This window comes from Electrophorus electricus, chromosome 20 (genome assembly GCF_013358815.1).
Source record: "Electrophorus electricus isolate fEleEle1 chromosome 20, fEleEle1.pri, whole genome shotgun sequence".
Taxonomy (NCBI): domain Eukaryota; kingdom Metazoa; phylum Chordata; class Actinopteri; order Gymnotiformes; family Gymnotidae; genus Electrophorus; species Electrophorus electricus.
Window position 1 is genome coordinate 1,925,181 of NC_049554.1, and position 17,152 is coordinate 1,942,332.

The 17,152-nt window shown below is 38.8% G+C and overlaps 3 protein-coding genes across 6 annotated transcripts; 1 reads left to right on the forward strand and 2 right to left on the reverse strand.

Moving 5' to 3' along the window:
* Nucleotides 1–1,059: 1,059 nt before the first annotated feature.
* On the reverse strand, nt 1,060–2,485 carry LOC113579167 (zinc finger protein 85-like). Of its 2 annotated transcripts, XM_027012918.2 has the most exons (3): nt 2,247–2,485; nt 1,419–2,018; nt 1,060–1,147 (listed from the first exon to the last, which is right to left on the reverse strand). In XM_027012918.2, exons 1-3 carry the CDS (start codon nt 2,434–2,436, stop codon nt 1,116–1,118), a joined length of 822 nt encoding a protein of 273 aa, XP_026868719.2. In that variant the 5' UTR covers nt 2,437–2,485; the 3' UTR covers nt 1,060–1,115. The 2 variants fall into 2 exon arrangements, with proteins under 2 accessions (XP_026868719.2, XP_026868718.2); XM_027012917.2 differs by lacking the exon at nt 1,060–1,147 and having other exon boundaries at nt 1,194–2,018.
* On the forward strand, nt 1,938–9,287 carry LOC113579164 (acidic mammalian chitinase-like). 3 transcript variants are annotated; one of them, XM_027012913.2, is made up of 13 exons: nt 2,525–2,586; nt 2,907–3,486; nt 5,512–5,658; nt 6,117–6,146; nt 6,497–6,698; nt 6,877–6,933; nt 7,030–7,195; nt 7,398–7,522; nt 7,608–7,731; nt 7,817–8,002; nt 8,155–8,277; nt 8,548–8,686; nt 8,910–9,287. In XM_027012913.2, the coding sequence occupies exons 3-13, from the start codon at nt 5,634–5,636 to the stop codon at nt 9,182–9,184; spliced, it is 1,452 nt and encodes a 483-aa protein (XP_026868714.2). In that variant the 5' UTR covers nt 2,525–2,586; nt 2,907–3,486; nt 5,512–5,633; the 3' UTR covers nt 9,185–9,287. The 3 variants fall into 3 exon arrangements, with proteins under 3 accessions (XP_026868713.2, XP_026868714.2, XP_026868715.2); XM_027012912.2 differs by lacking the exons at nt 2,525–2,586; nt 2,907–3,486 and adding an exon at nt 1,938–2,029; XM_027012914.2 differs by lacking the exons at nt 2,525–2,586; nt 2,907–3,486 and adding an exon at nt 4,335–4,370.
* An 802-nt stretch (nt 9,288–10,089) lies between these two features.
* slc6a14 (solute carrier family 6 member 14) lies at nt 10,090–15,597 on the reverse strand. The gene is made up of 13 exons (XM_027012927.2): nt 15,435–15,597; nt 15,142–15,273; nt 14,653–14,814; nt 13,515–13,650; nt 13,008–13,140; nt 12,669–12,809; nt 12,319–12,547; nt 11,662–11,787; nt 11,179–11,297; nt 10,867–10,966; nt 10,632–10,741; nt 10,341–10,508; nt 10,090–10,227 (listed from the first exon to the last, which is right to left on the reverse strand). The coding sequence occupies exons 1-13, from the start codon at nt 15,502–15,504 to the stop codon at nt 10,090–10,092; spliced, it is 1,764 nt and encodes a 587-aa protein (XP_026868728.2). The 5' UTR covers nt 15,505–15,597.
* Between the last annotated feature and the right edge of the window lie 1,555 nt (nt 15,598–17,152).

Sequence of the window (17,152 nt, forward strand, 5' to 3'; positions counted from 1 at the left end):
AGATTATTTTTATTTTAAACTTTGTATTTAAGATGTCTATTATTATGCACTTCCTACAGCACCCAGTCACTTTACAGTTGACAATAAACTTTGATTACTTTAATCTGAACACATTGTTTGTTTCTCTAACAATATACTTATATACTATATATTTAATATACTAAGGTTTATTACCAGCCATCAAAGGGCACATGTAAAATAGGAATCCACCTACACTATTGCACTCTGCCTACTCTCTTGCCTACTGTCCTAGGCTTAATGATTGTTCCAGCCACTGTATAATTTGTGTATTTGTTGTGTTTGAGTTGCTACTCTGTTGACTGCATTTATTTGCATTTCAAATATAGCACCTTATTCTCAAGAAACTATATTTTTTATGCACTCAACATGGGATGAGAGGTAATGGCAACTGACAGTCTCTAAGGTCTAATTTTAGCCATGATGCAATTTTTAATGTAATATTATTATATTTCTGTTTTGAAAAGCACTTTAGTGTTACCTGGAGGAAAAGTGCTATATAAATAAAAGCTAATTAATATAATTTATGTTATGTCAATAGAAAGCAATGTAATAAAAATAAATAAAAGGCAATAATTTTCTGCTTTGAATATCATTTATTGGGAAAAAAATGCATTCTACAAGTTCTGAGCATTTGTCATTAAATTTACCTAAAATTTACCTATATTTCAAAAAGAAGAAAAAGAATAGACAGTACATTAAAAATGTTTAGCATATTTAAAATTTTCATTAAAGTATACAGAATTGTATTTCAGTGCTTTAAAAAACTGTAGTCAAGATTTTAAAGTAATATAGATGGATCCAGAATAAAAAAGATCCCTGTGATTTTCTGCAGTTGCACTCTCATTTTGAGGCTGTGCAGCAGTTACTGTTAGTAAGCAGATTAGGAGAAGCAAAAGCCACCAATGTCTCTGACATTTGCTTGGCATAAAAGGTAACTAAACAATAATCACACGTGAATAAGGAATTAGTGTTTGTCATATGACCAATACTATAGTAGGGATACTAAGGATTAGCTATACAGATATGGTTTGGTAAACAATCAGTTTTAGTTTGTACCTGCAGACAATCTCTTAACTCTTAACAGCATCTAACTCTTAAAGCAACGTCTGGAGTGGAGAAAACAAAACTGAAAGCAACAATAATGTTGGAATTTTTAACATACTGTAAGTGTTCTTGCAGCAAACCCTCTTTGTTCATTTACTGGTTCAGCAGAAACTGTGATTGTTCACGATGATGATTTCGAATGTGTATCTTTACGGGATTCGATCTGGTAAAACACTTCCTGCACACTGGACAGCTGAAAGGTTTTTCACCAGTGTGGATCCTCTCATGCTCTTTCAAATGACTTTTCAGCTTAAAACGCTTTTCACAATAACCACAAGCAAAGGGTCTCTCACCTGTATGACTTATGAGATGCACATTCAGTACTTTGGCACAACTATATGATTTTCCACACAACCTGCAGCGATAGGGCCTCTCTTTCTGGTGCACTATCATGTGTGTCTTCAAGGTACCTTTTTTCTTGAAGGACTTACCACACACCTCACAGCTAAACATGTCCACATGACTCTGCAGGTGGGATGCTAGATGAGAAACCTCATCAAATGCCCTGCCACAGTAGGAGTCCTGTCCAAGCCTCGCTTGGTCAGTTGCAGCATCATTCAGTATTTCAGCTGTGCTTGTGCTATCAGAATATATCGCGTGGGATGCACACGGCTCTACTTTGACTGTGACTGCCGAGTTCGTGTGCAGACTGTTGTCCTCCATGTCGTCCAGGACAACAGTCTTGTCAGAGAAACACTGGGTGGGCACCGGACCATGAATAGCCTTTGCAACATTAGACGTGTACATTTGCGGTTCGCTGGAAGCCTGCTGCGGTTCACACTCCTGCTCCAAAGTGGCAAACTCCAGCTTCACTTGTATTAATGAGTGTTCCGAGTCCAGAGGTCCCTGGTTTGAGTTGTGCTGATCTCCATCTGCGTCGATCATCTGAGCACCTGTGGTGGAGGTAACACAGAGCTAACTCACCTTTACGAAACGCAATACAAGCATGTACATTCAGCATATACATCCATGGAAGGCACAGAAATGATGGGACTGATTCAAATAGTGGTGGTCAGAACAAAAGTATGTTTTTACGAACAACGGGTAAAACGCAACTCAGTTTTGTCTTTAATTATATGACAGCAAATGAGGTAACGTTAGCTGGTCGGACGCTACTGTACCTTGTCTTTGCTGAGCGATATTACCGTCGATTTCAGCAAGGGTTTCTCTTAGACAGCGATTTTCGTGTCTGATTCGTTCTATCTCGCCTTGATATTCAGTAACGGTATCTTTAAAGACTTGAAATATTTCTCCAGCAACTGTCATTAGGCGTTCGGTCAAAAAAGTGTTTAAATACTCCAAACTGTTCATTTTGCAGACTATGTGTACACGAATAATTCTCCTTACTTGTCTTCTCTTCGGTTCGATGGATTATAGCGATTATGGGATAGTAAATGGTGTTGGCGCCCCCTTCTGACCCGGAGATGCAATAACCAGCTCTCGTTTAATACTCCAGTACAGGTGTGTCAAATTCAAATACACAGTGGGCCAAAATTAAAAACTTGGACAAAGTTGCAGGCCAGCCTTCATATTAATTGAAAAAAGGTCTACAATTGAGGAAGTTTTTCCTTCTCATCAGATATAACCATGAACCTTTTCATATGGAAACAAACTTAAGTTGTGCTTAAACATTGAATCTGGAACAAGCAAAGCTTAATACTGTAAACAAATGTGAAATCAAATGTCAAATAAAAGACATCTGTGGCATTCATTTCTTAAATAATGAAATAAAAATCTTATGCCTCTTTCTCTATTTGTGGACTTCTGTGTTAATTTCAAAGGTAACCTCGCCCCCCCAGGCTAACAACAACAACAACAACAACAACAACAACAACAATAATAATAATTTTCTTCAATGAAAATCCGACCATTCAAGTCCATGCCTTGGAGTAGCAAGGAAAAGTGCATAAAGAAAACATTCATTCAAGCTCAGTTTGCTGCACTCTGATCGACTCTGATGCACACTGGTCCAAGCCAGATACCTGGCATCTCTTCACACTGGTCCAAGCCAGATACTCTGAGCTGAGGAAATCCTCAGGTTTGAGTGAAGGTTTTCATCAGTGAGACGACTCCCGTGTGATGTTTTGTTCATCTTCATCAAGGAGGATGGTTGCTCACACAGATATATGCTGCCGAACATAGAAAGCATTGGAGCAGCTTGGGTATGGAGCTGAGTCAGGGGTGTAACGTGGAAACTGTGCAGCGCCCACAGCATGATACTTGGATTTCAGTGTGTCACTACCCTGGAGTACAATCAGCTCTATTTGGAGGATAGTTGGTGCGCCTTCCACATCAGCTGCAAACGGATTACTAAGCAGTGCAAACCTACATTTCTCGACATCAAAGTCGACAAATCGCCAGGTAAACTCTTCGCTGAGCCCACTGAGTTTTTCAGCAAACTGTGCACTTGGAAACACGGTGGTAGAGATCTGCAATTTTATGGTTTGGCAGCAAGGAAAATGACCCAGGCTTCCTTGCAGCATCTGAGTGTCCCACAGGTACAATTTGGCTTTAAAAGCCCTCACTGCAGCTCACTTGTCTGTGATGACACAGAGGAGAGGGAGCCTGCGGGTCCTGACTGATGCGCCAACGCACCAGCACAGCATTCCGGGATTTGTAGTATTAGCGGTGCATGTGCTGTCTACAGGTGGCTCAGCTCTAGCACACATTTGGTATTTTCATGGGAGCCAAATATAATTACACTGCGGGCCAGATTTGCCCTGAGGGCCTGAGTTTGTTCTATGCTCTAGTATAACTACAGAATGTCCGCCTGCTGGGGTATGTACATTTATGTACTCCTGTTTATTTCCATCTTAACAAAGTGGTGCTTTAATAAAAACAACAAACAACAACAAAAACAACAATAATTAAAGTACAATAAAGTATTTCAGCTCTGCTAGAAATGGTTCCAGGTTGGCTGCCACGTCAGTTATGAATAGGCTAAGAGCATAACTTGTATGACACTTGAATACCCCAGCCTAACAATTCAGCTTGAACGTAGCTTGGTTATAGTTTTACCTTCTAGACTACAGAACACTGCAAAAACAATCCCGCCCATTACTAACTAGAGTTCACAGCAAAGAGCAGTGAAAACACTTGATTTTCCACTGGGTCTCCACCAGCAGCTGATGTCATCAGGACAATATACCCTAATTAGGAACATAATGGATAACTAGTTAAGTTTAGAGTCTATTCTCAGGAGTGAGAGCCAACAGTGAAGAGACTGTCTAGTTTCAGTTATGGAGGTACATTACAGTTTTGTTGCTTATATTCATTATTTCCATGAAGCATTATGGATTCTGTAGCTTAAAGTAGAAAATGGTTGCTGTCAGGAGTAATGATGTAGTGTCCCAGTGCTTTCCCATCTCATGATCTTTAATGATATATAATTAAACATTTGATTTTACGTTTGTTTAAATAAATATTTACTTATCTAATGCATGATTCATTGTTGCCTCAGTTTGATAAGACAAGTTTCAACATACATAATCTTGAATGGAAAACATGAGTAAATTATCTCACACACACACACACACACACACACACACACACACACACACACACACACACACACAAACAAACACACACACACACACACACACACACACACACACACACACACACACACACGCACACACAGAGCTGCCTATACTTTAAATGGTTTTACTTCTGTCCATTGGTTCAGATATATCATTTATGTGTGGAAAAAGTGATTAAAAGCTAATTAAACCCACTACTCTACCATTTTTATAGCATTAGTCTATAATGGGATGCATTCAAATGCATTAAAATGAATCAATGCGCAAGATTATCTTTCTGTCTCTAAATTCCTATTTTTCTTTTTACATGTTCAGTACTTTTACAATGAACCATGAAAAGTAAACAGACTTTTGCCTTTTTAAAATCACTTCGAACTTCATTTTACTCATGTTTTTAGATGAATATTTCATCTGATCATCAAAAGATTTAGTTCTTTGTATTTATATATAATTTCTCTGAAATTGACTTTTGGATTCACTTTTGAATTCACATTCTGATTGCTAAATGAGTACATGTTAAAATAATATAGTTATTTTTATTAATTTGACAGTGTTTTTACTCCATATTACATTTATTACATTATATTACATTTATAGCAACTAGCTGATGCTTTTATACAAAGCAACTTACAATTATATGTTAGGTTATATGTTAGGTTAATTCATTTTTGTAGTTTCTTTAATTAAATATAACATATATTAAAATTTATTTGTAACCTTCCAGTATTTAACATATTTGTTAAAATGTCAGCTTTACTCCCTTAGCTCAAGGGCAAATGAAGATTATCTTTTAAACAATGAGATATATCTGCAAACTTATCTTTGTTCAAACTTTGTTTTTCCAAAGTGCTGATGGATATCAAATTTGTAACTGGGCAAATGTACATGAAAGAGAATGGAACAAGACAAGCACTCTAGTGAAGAGTATATAAAGAAGAACCTGCCCACGGTTTATTGCACATAGGCAATATGGGCAAGCTGCTGATCTGCGTTGGTAAGACAGAATTCCCACTTGCTTTTCTGTCTTTTCCTTTTCCATTTCTGACAATTTCTTGCAATGTAAACTATAATAGGATGCAATAGGATATGTATAATTTGATAAATGCTTGGCCTTTTTGTCCAATGATGAAAGAACAAGACAATCTAGTACAAATATCCTTAGCGCTGGTACATAAGTGAAACCTTACCTTAACCTTGCTTTAAAGAATGATATTTTATTCTGTGTTTTCTTATTCAGCTAACCAGTATTCCTTTACTGTATAATAGCTAGGCTGGTGTATGACAAGAACATTTAAAAGGCACAATGTTTTCGTCGTGTCATTGGTTACTGCATTGGCTACATGCAGTATGAGACAGTTAACATATCACAAAGCATATTTTAACAATATGTGTTAGAATTCATTTCTGTGTCCAAGGATGTTGTAATGTAGATGATCTCATTTTAATCTCCAGGACTGGCTCTCCTGCTGCATGCACAGCTAGGTAAGATCGCCTTTAAAAAATATCCTTCAACTATTCGTCAATTTTACTTCTTGTTACCTTTGTTGCAGCAAGTAAACAATATTCAGCATCTTAACCTCTTCAGTTCCAGGCTTATTGTTTATTTATTAATTCTGACATTTTATTCAGCAGATACTGTAAATTATCTATCAATTACATTACAACTAATATGAAAGTCATATAGTTACAAGAGTTAGGAATGAGAGTCTTGAGATCATAGACTGTATGGTCTGGACTCACTGCTTGTTCAGTTGTAGTTTTTTTTCCCCTGGTTGTAGTTCTTTCATGCTGTGAGTTGATAATAACTCGCCGTTTTTCCTTATGTCACCTAGGATCCTCTTACTTGCTCTCATGTTACTTCACCAACTGGGGGCAGTACAGACCAGGAGCGGGGAAATACTTCCCCACCAACGTTGACCCTTGCCTGTGTGACCATCTAATCTATGCCTTTGCTGGCATGAACAACAATGCGATCGCGACTTATGAGTGGGATGATGTAAAGCTCTATGGAGAGTTCCAGGCCCTGAAAAACCAGTACTCACATTTACTTTGCTTTGATTTGATATCAAACAATTAAGATGCAACTGATTTTCTGACCAATTCTTAACTGCATAAATATAAAGTCATTTTAAGAGCTTTTTCATCTTAAATAAATTTTTTTTTGTTCACCACCAAATGTGGAGAATTACATATCCCTTTGTATTATCAACAGGAACAACAACTTAAAGACACTTCTGGCTATTGGCGGTTGGAACTTCGGGACTGCCAAGTATGTAAAACCTTTATTACGATCAGATCCAGCTTGTGTAAAAAGCAACTCATGACACTGGCTTGCTGTTACTCTCTCTCTCTTTCTGTCTCTCAGGTTCTCCGCAATGGTGTCCACCTCAGGTAACCGCCAGAACTTCATCAGCTCTGTGATCAAGTTCCTGAGGCAGTATGAGTTTGACGGTCTGGACATTGACTGGGAGTACCCTGGTTCCCGTGGAAGCCCTCCTCAGGACAAGCAGCTCTTTACCATCTTAATGCAGGTAGCCACAGCTATTATGACACAATGTACAAAATCCCAGCATCAGTGCATATGGCTTAGAGCTTTAGCTGAACTCATTCATACATCTGAAAACCTGTTCGTTGACCTCGGCCTTCTGCTAATTTGGATATTATTGTGAGATTCTGATGAGCTTCACATAGACACGCCCATTTGACACTGCTGTATGGGTCTTTATATGATAGGAAATTATGGCTGCTTTCGTGGCTGAGGGTAAGCAGACCAATCGCCCACGTCTTATGCTGACTGCTGCCGTCTCTGCTGGCAAGAGCACCATTGAGTCTGGATACCAGATTGCACAGATTGGCGAGTTCGTATTCGGTCCTGTGGTTTTGACAGACAAACAATGCATTTTGCTACACATTCTTTACAAAGTCCCTCTACTCTACATACAGGATTCTTGACTACTTCCATGTCATGACCTATGACTTCCATGGCTCTTGGGAGCAGCAGACTGGGGAGAACAGCCCTCTGTACAAAGGACCAGCAGATCAGGGATCCTACATCTACTTCAACGTGGTATGTGTACCTCCAAGCCCTTAAACAGGCCACTCTAGTTTATGCCTGATTCCCAGCATCTTTTGTACTGCCTATCTTCATTCAGGACTATGCCATGAACTACTGGAAGAGCAATGGAGCTCCTGCTCAGAAGCTACTTGTTGGCTTCCCGACCTACGGACACACCTTCATGCTGGCCAGTGCTTCTAACACTGGTGTTGGAGCTCCTGCTAGTGGACCTGGTCCTTCTGGACCTTATACCAGACAGTCTGGATTCTGGGCCTATTATGAGGTGAAGCACTTAGAAAGAGAATACCAGTGAATCTCAAAAAGCCAAAAACATGGAAGTTAGGTCAATTAGCTATCCTAGTAAATTGTCCTGGTGTGTGTATGTGTTTGTCTGTGTGCCAGTGATTGTGTGTTCATTCATTCTTCTCTTCTTAGATCTGCACTTTCCTGGCTCAAGGAGCAACTCAGGAATGGGATGTACCTCAGCAGGTGCCTTATGCATACAACAGCCAGAAAGTCTGGGTGGGTTATGACAACATCAAGAGCTTCCAGATCAAGGTAAGACTCTTTCTGAGGCTTGATGTGCTAGTAATATTAATATAATTATAATTATAATCAATTATATTAATAATTATTTTAATTCTAATATATTCATTATTAATTAATATAGATTTTCATTGAATTGGCTTTCAAAAAGATTTTTTGGCTATGAGTATCATATTCTTGCAAATTAGTTGAAATATGTTTTTGTCCTCAGATATTTTACAATGGCCCAAGTCCACATGTAGAGTGTATAGACACCAGTGTAGTTCCTTAATTTTCCTGCAGATTGACTGGCTGAAGAAAAACAACTTTGGAGGCGCCATGGTGTGGTCTCTGGACCTGGATGACTTCTCTGGTACCTTCTGCAAGCAGGGCAAATACCCTCTGATCAACACCCTGAAGAGCGGACTGGGAACTGGCCAAAGTGAGTCACATACAGTACAACACACGCGCACACACACACACACACACACACACACACACACACACACACACACACACACACACACACACACACACACACACACACACACACACACAAACAAACAAACAAACAAACATCATCTAGCCATATATTTAATAGAAACCAAGGCAGTGGGAGCTGTTAACTCATCTGGTGGTCATCTCACTTTCACCCCCATTTGCAGGCTGCACATCCCGTACCCAACCCCTGCCCCCAGTCACACCCACCAAGTCCCCACCTCCACCTCCTGCTGGTGGTGGCAGCAGCAGTGGAGGCAGTAGCAGTGGAGGCAGCCCGAGCGGAGGCAGTGGTTTCTGTGCCGGCAAGGCTAATGGACTGTACCCCAGCGCCACCAGCAAGAACCAGTTCTACAACTGCAACCAGGGCAAGACCTACATCGAGCACTGTGCTGTCGGCTTGGTCTTCGATACCAGCTGCTCATGCTGTAACTGGTCTTAAACTCATAGCTAATGCTTGCACGCTGCTCTTGGCGTTGATTCCACTGGTTGTTCTTCAAACATGTAAATCTCTGTTCCAGAATAAAGAAAAGTCAGCAAAGTAATCCTGATGTCTGTTGTTATCAACTAAACATCGTTAAAATAAGCAAAACAAAACTAAAAACATTTGTCTGCATTTTAAAGAGCCTTTCAGACCCGAAAGTACATCATACGTCACAGAGATCTCATTCAGTGAGAGTGAGTAAATTGTGTTGTTTTTTTTTTAATTACAAATCCCTAATAATCTGTGATAATTTATGTATCTTTGTGCCGATTATTCGAAACTGGCATTTACCAAAAATGGTATGTAACAAATATACAGAAAAAAAACCAAACCAAAAATTGAAAGAAATGCAAAAGACCCAGAAACACTGAATTATAAACCATCTCAGGACAAAACAAATACAACCATGAGGAACTGAACTGAAGCCAGAAATAATATACATCCTAAACAATGTACAAAAATGAAATATGTTATTATTGGCTCTCCTTAAAACAGTATAGATCCTCAGGAAGCTTAAGTATCAGAGTACGCGCTAGTTCCTGCCAGTAAGATTAAGTGTTTGTTATAGCCATTCATCCAATAAACCAGTAATAAGTACTCTCTGAGTGTTTAGAGCATTTGTGCTTGAATGTTTGTCTTTGCTTTAAACTGTATAAAACTTTACAGATTCAAATGCATGTTATGCTAATAATGTTAGCATATCTTTATAAGTAAACTGTGCAAATGTTCCTTTCCAGCATGTACTCAAGTGTATTCAACCCTACTGGAAACAATAATGAGGACTGTATGGTTTACAGTATTATAAATTTTACATCTTCAAAATGTAAAACAACAAACCCCTCAAATTTACTAAGAAGAATATCTTACAATCTGTTATTGGTTTTGTTTGAAATCACATAGACATCTATTTTGTTCAGTCCACCTTGGCAGTAACGATCACCCCTGTGGCATTCCAGGTAGGGACCCCAGTCTTCTGTGGGCAAGCATACTGATCTGACACGCTGTGAGGAGAAAGGCATAAAACCAGAGCAGAGGCACATAAGACATTGTAATGAAATGTTACATGTTTTAATACGTCCCACTTCCTATTCAGCTATGTGTTCCCACCGCCCACCTGCCAGGGGCTTCCGCTGGCTTTTGCCAGCTTCCAGACGGCCACCACTGGGATCCACAAGAGGCAGAACGCAGTCATGCACCAGCCCAGGGCAATGGACCACTGTGGGTATTCAACAGAGCCATACGTTGGAGCCGTGAAAGTGTGCAGCGACCACCCAATAATGACCTGCAGAGGCAATACACAGTTCTTGAATGTGGTCTGTTCACAAGTGAAAATTGTCAACACTATTACTTTATGGGTCATTATTTCCGAATTTGAAGTGAAATGTTGGGCTTATGGTGCACGCACAAAGAGAACGACAGGAGTAATGAAGAACCAGCAAGCCCGCCACCACAACCAGAAGAGGGCGCTCTTGGTACCAATCATCATCTCAATGTCCTTGATAAACCGGTTCCCACCTGAAAACAAAAATCTAGCTCAGACATATAACAGGCTAGCGTGTCAATCAGACATCAAACAACACTTAAAGTCATAAACTGATCATATATGGAGTAGAAGCTGAACAACATAGTCATATACTGACCGTATATCCAGGAAAGGCCGCAGACTTCCAGCAGACCAGCCACCAGCAGGATCCATCCAGCACAGAAGGTATCTATAAGATTCACCCAGTATATACCTGCCTTTAAAGAGAGTATTTTTCTAATGATTGATTGATTCAGTTTATTTCATGTCCTCTGATGTGCATTTTGAAAAAGCAAATTTTCCTTGTTTAGCAAACCCAACACTATCTATTCTTCTTCAGATTATTTTAAAACTAAATTAACACAGAACAAAATGTGATAGACATATTTCTACACGCAGTGAGTCGAATAAGTGATGGCAAAGGATGTACCCCAGTGACACACGGCAAGCCAAGCAGAAAAAGGACCACGCAGATGACCACAGTGATGAGGCCCCGTTTGGACTTCAGCATTGCTGGATAGGCATCCTGCAGACATGTCGTGATAACCTCTGCCAGACAGACACCATGCAAGTGAAACATTGGAAAGGGGCCATTGATCTTCTGAAGAAAGCTTTTTCCTCTAGGGATAAAATAGCTGCAGGTTGATTTAGACAGGCCACACAATGGGCTTTGAAAAGTTTGTATATGCTTTAAGAAACCATGTGTTTATTAGATGATGAATGCACTTAAATATAAGGAATATCTCCAGCTCCTTGAGATATGCTGTGAGTCTAGTACATAGATGCACATATGGTGTATAATCATTATACCTAGTGCGTTAGTAATTCCTCATTAAGGAAATTTTAATTCAATAAAGATATTTTAGACATATTTTGTTACCTATTGTCTTTGTGCCTTCTCAGATAATCTTACCTATTCCAGCAAACTGGGAATCCAGACCGAGAGTTATGAGCATGAAAAAGAACAGGATGGACCACAGGGGTGAGATAGGGAGCTTGGAGAGAGCATCAGGGTACGCAATAAACGCCAGACCAAAGCCTTACAGAGGAGAGTCAGCACTCCATTAGTGTTGGGGAACTCAGAGATCAGTACATAGACAACCTCACACTGACAAAAATGTTTATAATACTCATCACATCACATTGTTGGTCGTCATAAACAAATATTTCCTTTTGTATGTTTTCATATATAATATAAGATGGATTCTTGGAAAGTTGAACTGTCAAGTGAATTTTCCCAACTAACAGCAGTTCAGGTCCCAAAAGTAGAAGCTGATCTTGTGCCTTTTGCTGGTTTCAGTTATTAATTTTATCTGCTGGGTTAAGCTAATTAAAGAATCAGGAAGTAGGAACTAATTTCTGGGGAGGATTTAAACTTTTTTCTGAACCTGAACTTCACACCTGGTAATAAGAAAAAAATTCAGCATTTATCCAGCATACACATGTCTTAAGTGTCAGATATAATTATACTGGGTCATGATCACCTCTTGTTTCATTGACATTGTGGATTTGTTAACGTGTGTTAAAATATCTAACATTTCTCTATACTTGATACATCAAAAGAGCTTACCAGCTTGTGCCACTTCTGAAACTGGTCTCCCATAAACATGTGCCATGTGACCAAGGACGGAGAATATTGCAAAGCCAGCAAAGATGCTGGTACTGCAGTTTGTGATGCACACTATGATGGAGTCTTTATAGCAGTTGTTATGAAATTTGTTATATGAAGCCAGTGCTGTTAAACCTCCCCATGCAATACACAGTGAGAAGAATATCTGAGTGGCTGCATCCTTCCAAACCTACGTAGGGAAATGAAGCAAATAAAGACAAATTTGGTGAGTCAAGTGAATCAGGGAAAAGAGGCATGTGGTGAAGAACCTGCACAGTAAGGATAATTGAAGTTTGAGACTTGAGTCTTACCTCGGCGTCAGCCAGTTTGGTAAGGTTCGATTGAGAGCCAATGTAGTACTCAATGCCATCTCTTGCACCCTCTAGTGTAACTCCACGAATCAGAAGGATTATCAGGACAGCATATGGAAATGTGGCCGTGAAATACACCACCTGGTCACACACACACGTAGATGTGTGTAGATGTTTGGTAACACTCACCTCCCACCTATTCAATCAAACACTCTTAGCACAATAACTGATATTTTAAGTGTTTGATGTTTCTCTGTCTTCACATCCAGCTGTCAGGCTGAAGGAAAAGCAAATTTGACTGCTGAAGGTGTGGTGTTTGGTGTGATGGGGATCACTCACTTTGCCAGAGGACTCGATGCCTCTGAAGAGAGCTGCTGCAATCAGTATCCATGCAAGCAACAGAGAGAGTGCCAAGTGCCACACCACCGGCCCCGTATCATCTATACTGCTGGTGCGCTGGAGGACTACCAGGCTAAAGCACAAAGTGCTCACAGTCATTTTAATGACCCCCCACCACCAATAAATACATATGATAGTAATATGATATTTGTATTAAAGCTCTTAAAAGATTAAGGCATTAAAGATAAGGTAATGGTTTACTGAAAATCTATAAAATTCCAGATCTGCTTTTGTCCAGATATTTATTTTGTCTACTCAATGTAATGATGGATGGGACATGAGAATAATACTTGATGATATCATTAGGAAAAAGAAACAGACAAGCAGCTACACACACACACACACACACATCTTGCAGACACACACACACACCTTACAGACACACATACACACACACACACACACACACACACACACATGAACACTTATTTAATACTAAACACTTACTCCCAATACAGCTCACTGGGGCTCTGTAATGGCAAACTATTTTGGAACTCTTCTGGACAGATCTGATTTACATCAGCCATCGCACTCTTATTTACAGCTGTAAAACTCCCATTGTAAGCAGACATATTGCAGTGTTCTGCTGAGACAAATAAAGTAAATAATTCATAATGTATTAAACGGACCATATCATTTTATATTTGTCCAGTGGCATAATAGAGCTTGACCATGATTACAGGTCATATGTACAGGTGTAAAAGTAAAGAGTAGCCTCATATGATCACAATTTGCTAGGTGTTCTTATCATTCAACAATTCCAGGAATTTCTCCAGGAGTGTAGTTTGCTCATGGTACATTAGAAGTGGCACAACTTACACTGGTCAATAATAATTTAACTTCATACAAAAAGATTCCTGTTTGTAATGTATTTTTGCATGCTTAATCCAAATATGTTTTCTCTATCACTCATCATTTTTTGAGTATTCCAGTGCACTCACATGACACCATATATTATGTGGAAAAGCAGCACTAAGGAAAGTTCCCCTCTGTGTTGGCAGACCACTGCTGAACACTGAAGGGGGATGCTTATGAGGCCAAATATAGTAAAACTCATACAATAAACTTTTTGGAAGTGCATTTGTACATAACCTAAGGATAATAACAACCTTATTTATAAAAAGGAGTATATATGTAATGTAAAAATGCAGTTTCCCTGTTACTTAAAAACCATACATGAAAAAAAATTAAAAACAGAATGGAATGTATCATAAAAAGTACTACAATATGCATCTATTTTGAACTTTGAACTTTCGCACTGTTTTTTTTGTTTGTTTGTTTTTTTGTTTTTTTTTGCTCATTCTACATTTGCACATGCTAGATTAAAAGTAGAACAAATTCCTTTTGGTGTGCAAACAAAATATTGTTTATAAATCTTGGAATCTATGACAGTCTGTCATATTTGGCATTTCAGTAACTGGTTGAAGAAGAGACTGTCAAACCACTACAGTGAAACATTACACATTGGCAAAGATATGGCCAAGGATACACTACAGTGCACACTATTTATAAATATTGCATCTTGCATAACCTTTTATAGATTTGTTTCATATGGAATTTCAGGCTGAAGAAGAGCTTGTCAAACCTCTGGCAGTGATGTTGCAGTCCATTACAGACCAGCTGGTGCATTCACTCCATGGCAGTGGGAACTGAAATGAGGCAAACAGGTAGTAGATGCTGTATGCGATGATGATGTTGTAGTAGACGGACACAAACGTATTAACCAGCATCATAGTAATGCCAACACCTGCAACAGATATGCATAACCATTGAAAATGCACTCAGCCTTTCTATCATGTTGGGACTGTACTGGATTATACACGCCTGCCTTTGTATTACTTGCAACACAGTGAGGGCTACCTTTGTTATGCACTTCAGTAACAAGAAATTAAGATTAAGATCTAAATACTACATATGCTTTTTCAGATAAAGTACAAAAACATATCCTAGATTAAACATCACAAATGTTTTCATATCACTTATCGCTGTATTAAAACTACACGGCATAGTGTTTCTAGGAACATACTGATTGTGAACGCTGAGGTCTGTAGATTCAGACCTCACTCCGAGTCACCTTGCAGTATTGGCACTGCTTTCCACACGTTAATGGGTCCTTGGCTGCAGAACTGGCCAAAGGAACTCTCCATGAAGAAGATCGGCATCCCTGCCACAGCCAGCATGATCACGTAGGGGATCAGGAAGGCCCCTTAGAACAGATCAGCCAGGGCACGTTAGGAATGCCCAAGTATAGTACAACGAAGTGCTTTATGAGCATTTTACAATTTTAGACGTCTATTAAAATGATGTGGTACATAATAAATATATTGACACACTGAATAGTGAGTACTAATATGGAAAGGTAATTACCTCCTCCATGTTGGTATGTTAAATATGGGAATCGCCATACGTTTCCCAGACCAACCGCATATCCAATCATTGACAGCAGATATTCTCTCTTATTGCTCCAGTTCCCTCTGTCTGCTTTCTCTTCCCCACTCCCAAGACGAGAGTCTGGGTTTTTACCAGCATTGTTCTCCTAAAGCAATTAAATATTACAGATTTACTCTATAACACATGATGAAACACCTGAACACTAAGAAAAGCTGACCAGATTTAAATGTTTTCAAACTTGTAATTGCAAGTGAACAAGAAAAAACCTGTGTAGACACAAATTATAGCTCTTACCACATCAGGTGCACTAGGGCTTTTGAGCACTAAGTCTGAGATGTTCTTCAGCCCAAGCTGCCTCATGGCTTAGTTGTATGTTGTGAAGCAGCACGCTTGTGAGTGAAAACTGTCTGCAGCCATGTCATCTTATACTCAGACCTCTCTCCCTCCCCCATAGAGTGTTGTCCTGTCTTGACAAATCCATTAACAGGAAACTAACACGAAGATGCAGCTGTTTTAAAGATGAAGCTTTTAAAACAACCTAAACTTTAACTTTGAAGTTAAAATAAACACAGATGATTTTTGATCACTTTGATTGTTTCAGAGTGTGTGGAAGCCAAAGAACAGAGTTGGAAGTAACTGAACTGTGCACATTACAAATGTGTTAAAACAGTTTGCTTTCACTTGGAAACACTGTTTTCACATGAAATATGTCTTAGATAGTGTTCTCTTATCATTCTGTACATGTTGGCTGAAAACACTATCCCTTGCACTGAAACAGTGCAAAACACTTAAACAGTGTTTTAGGCTCATGATGCTAGGAAACGTTGTTTAGAGTATATGGAAACAAAAGAACAAAGTTGCAAGTAACTGCATTGTGCACATTGCAAACATGTTAAAACAGCCTGTTTTCACTTGGAAACACTGTTTTCGCACGAAATAGAAACACTTAGAAAGTGTTCTCATCATTCTGTGCATGATGGTTAAAACACTATGTTTTGCACCAAAACACTGTTTTAGGTGCTTAGGATGCTGGGAAATGCTGTTTAAGAGCATGTGGAAGCCAAAGAACAGAGTTCACCATTGCATCATTTTTACCCTACAGTGCAAATATTGAAAGTATGCAGAGTTTGCAATGTTATCTTTTCACGGCTGCTCTAATCCAAAGAGAAGTGTTTTGGCCACTTAATTTTTCTCCTCTAAATTTGAGGACGGCATAATGTTAGAACATAAAAGACAAATCAGGATAAATGAATAATTTAAAATAAAGTAAAATAAATAAATAAAAGGCAATATGTTGTTCAGTTACCCTGAGTGGAATTATGTGATTTGAGGTCCCTTTCTGAAATTTATTTATTTATTTATTTTTGTGAGTAATGTATGGCATAGCAGAAATGGGAGACTCTTTGAATTGACTATATATTGATCTGTACATTTAGACATTATACTCTTAAATGATACCATTGCCAATACATAGTGTTATTAATAGCTGTATTGAAAAACAACTAAAACCGTTATGGGTGTGAACCTTGAAATTCAGTATTGTTACCCTGCAAATAATAATAATAGTTGTTCATGCATGCACGCATACTATCTGATGACCAAATAATATGAGACTGATATAGTTAGTCATGAGCCATACATGACATGACACTGGATTAGTAAAGTTATTATTAAAGCAATTACCAGGTGTCATC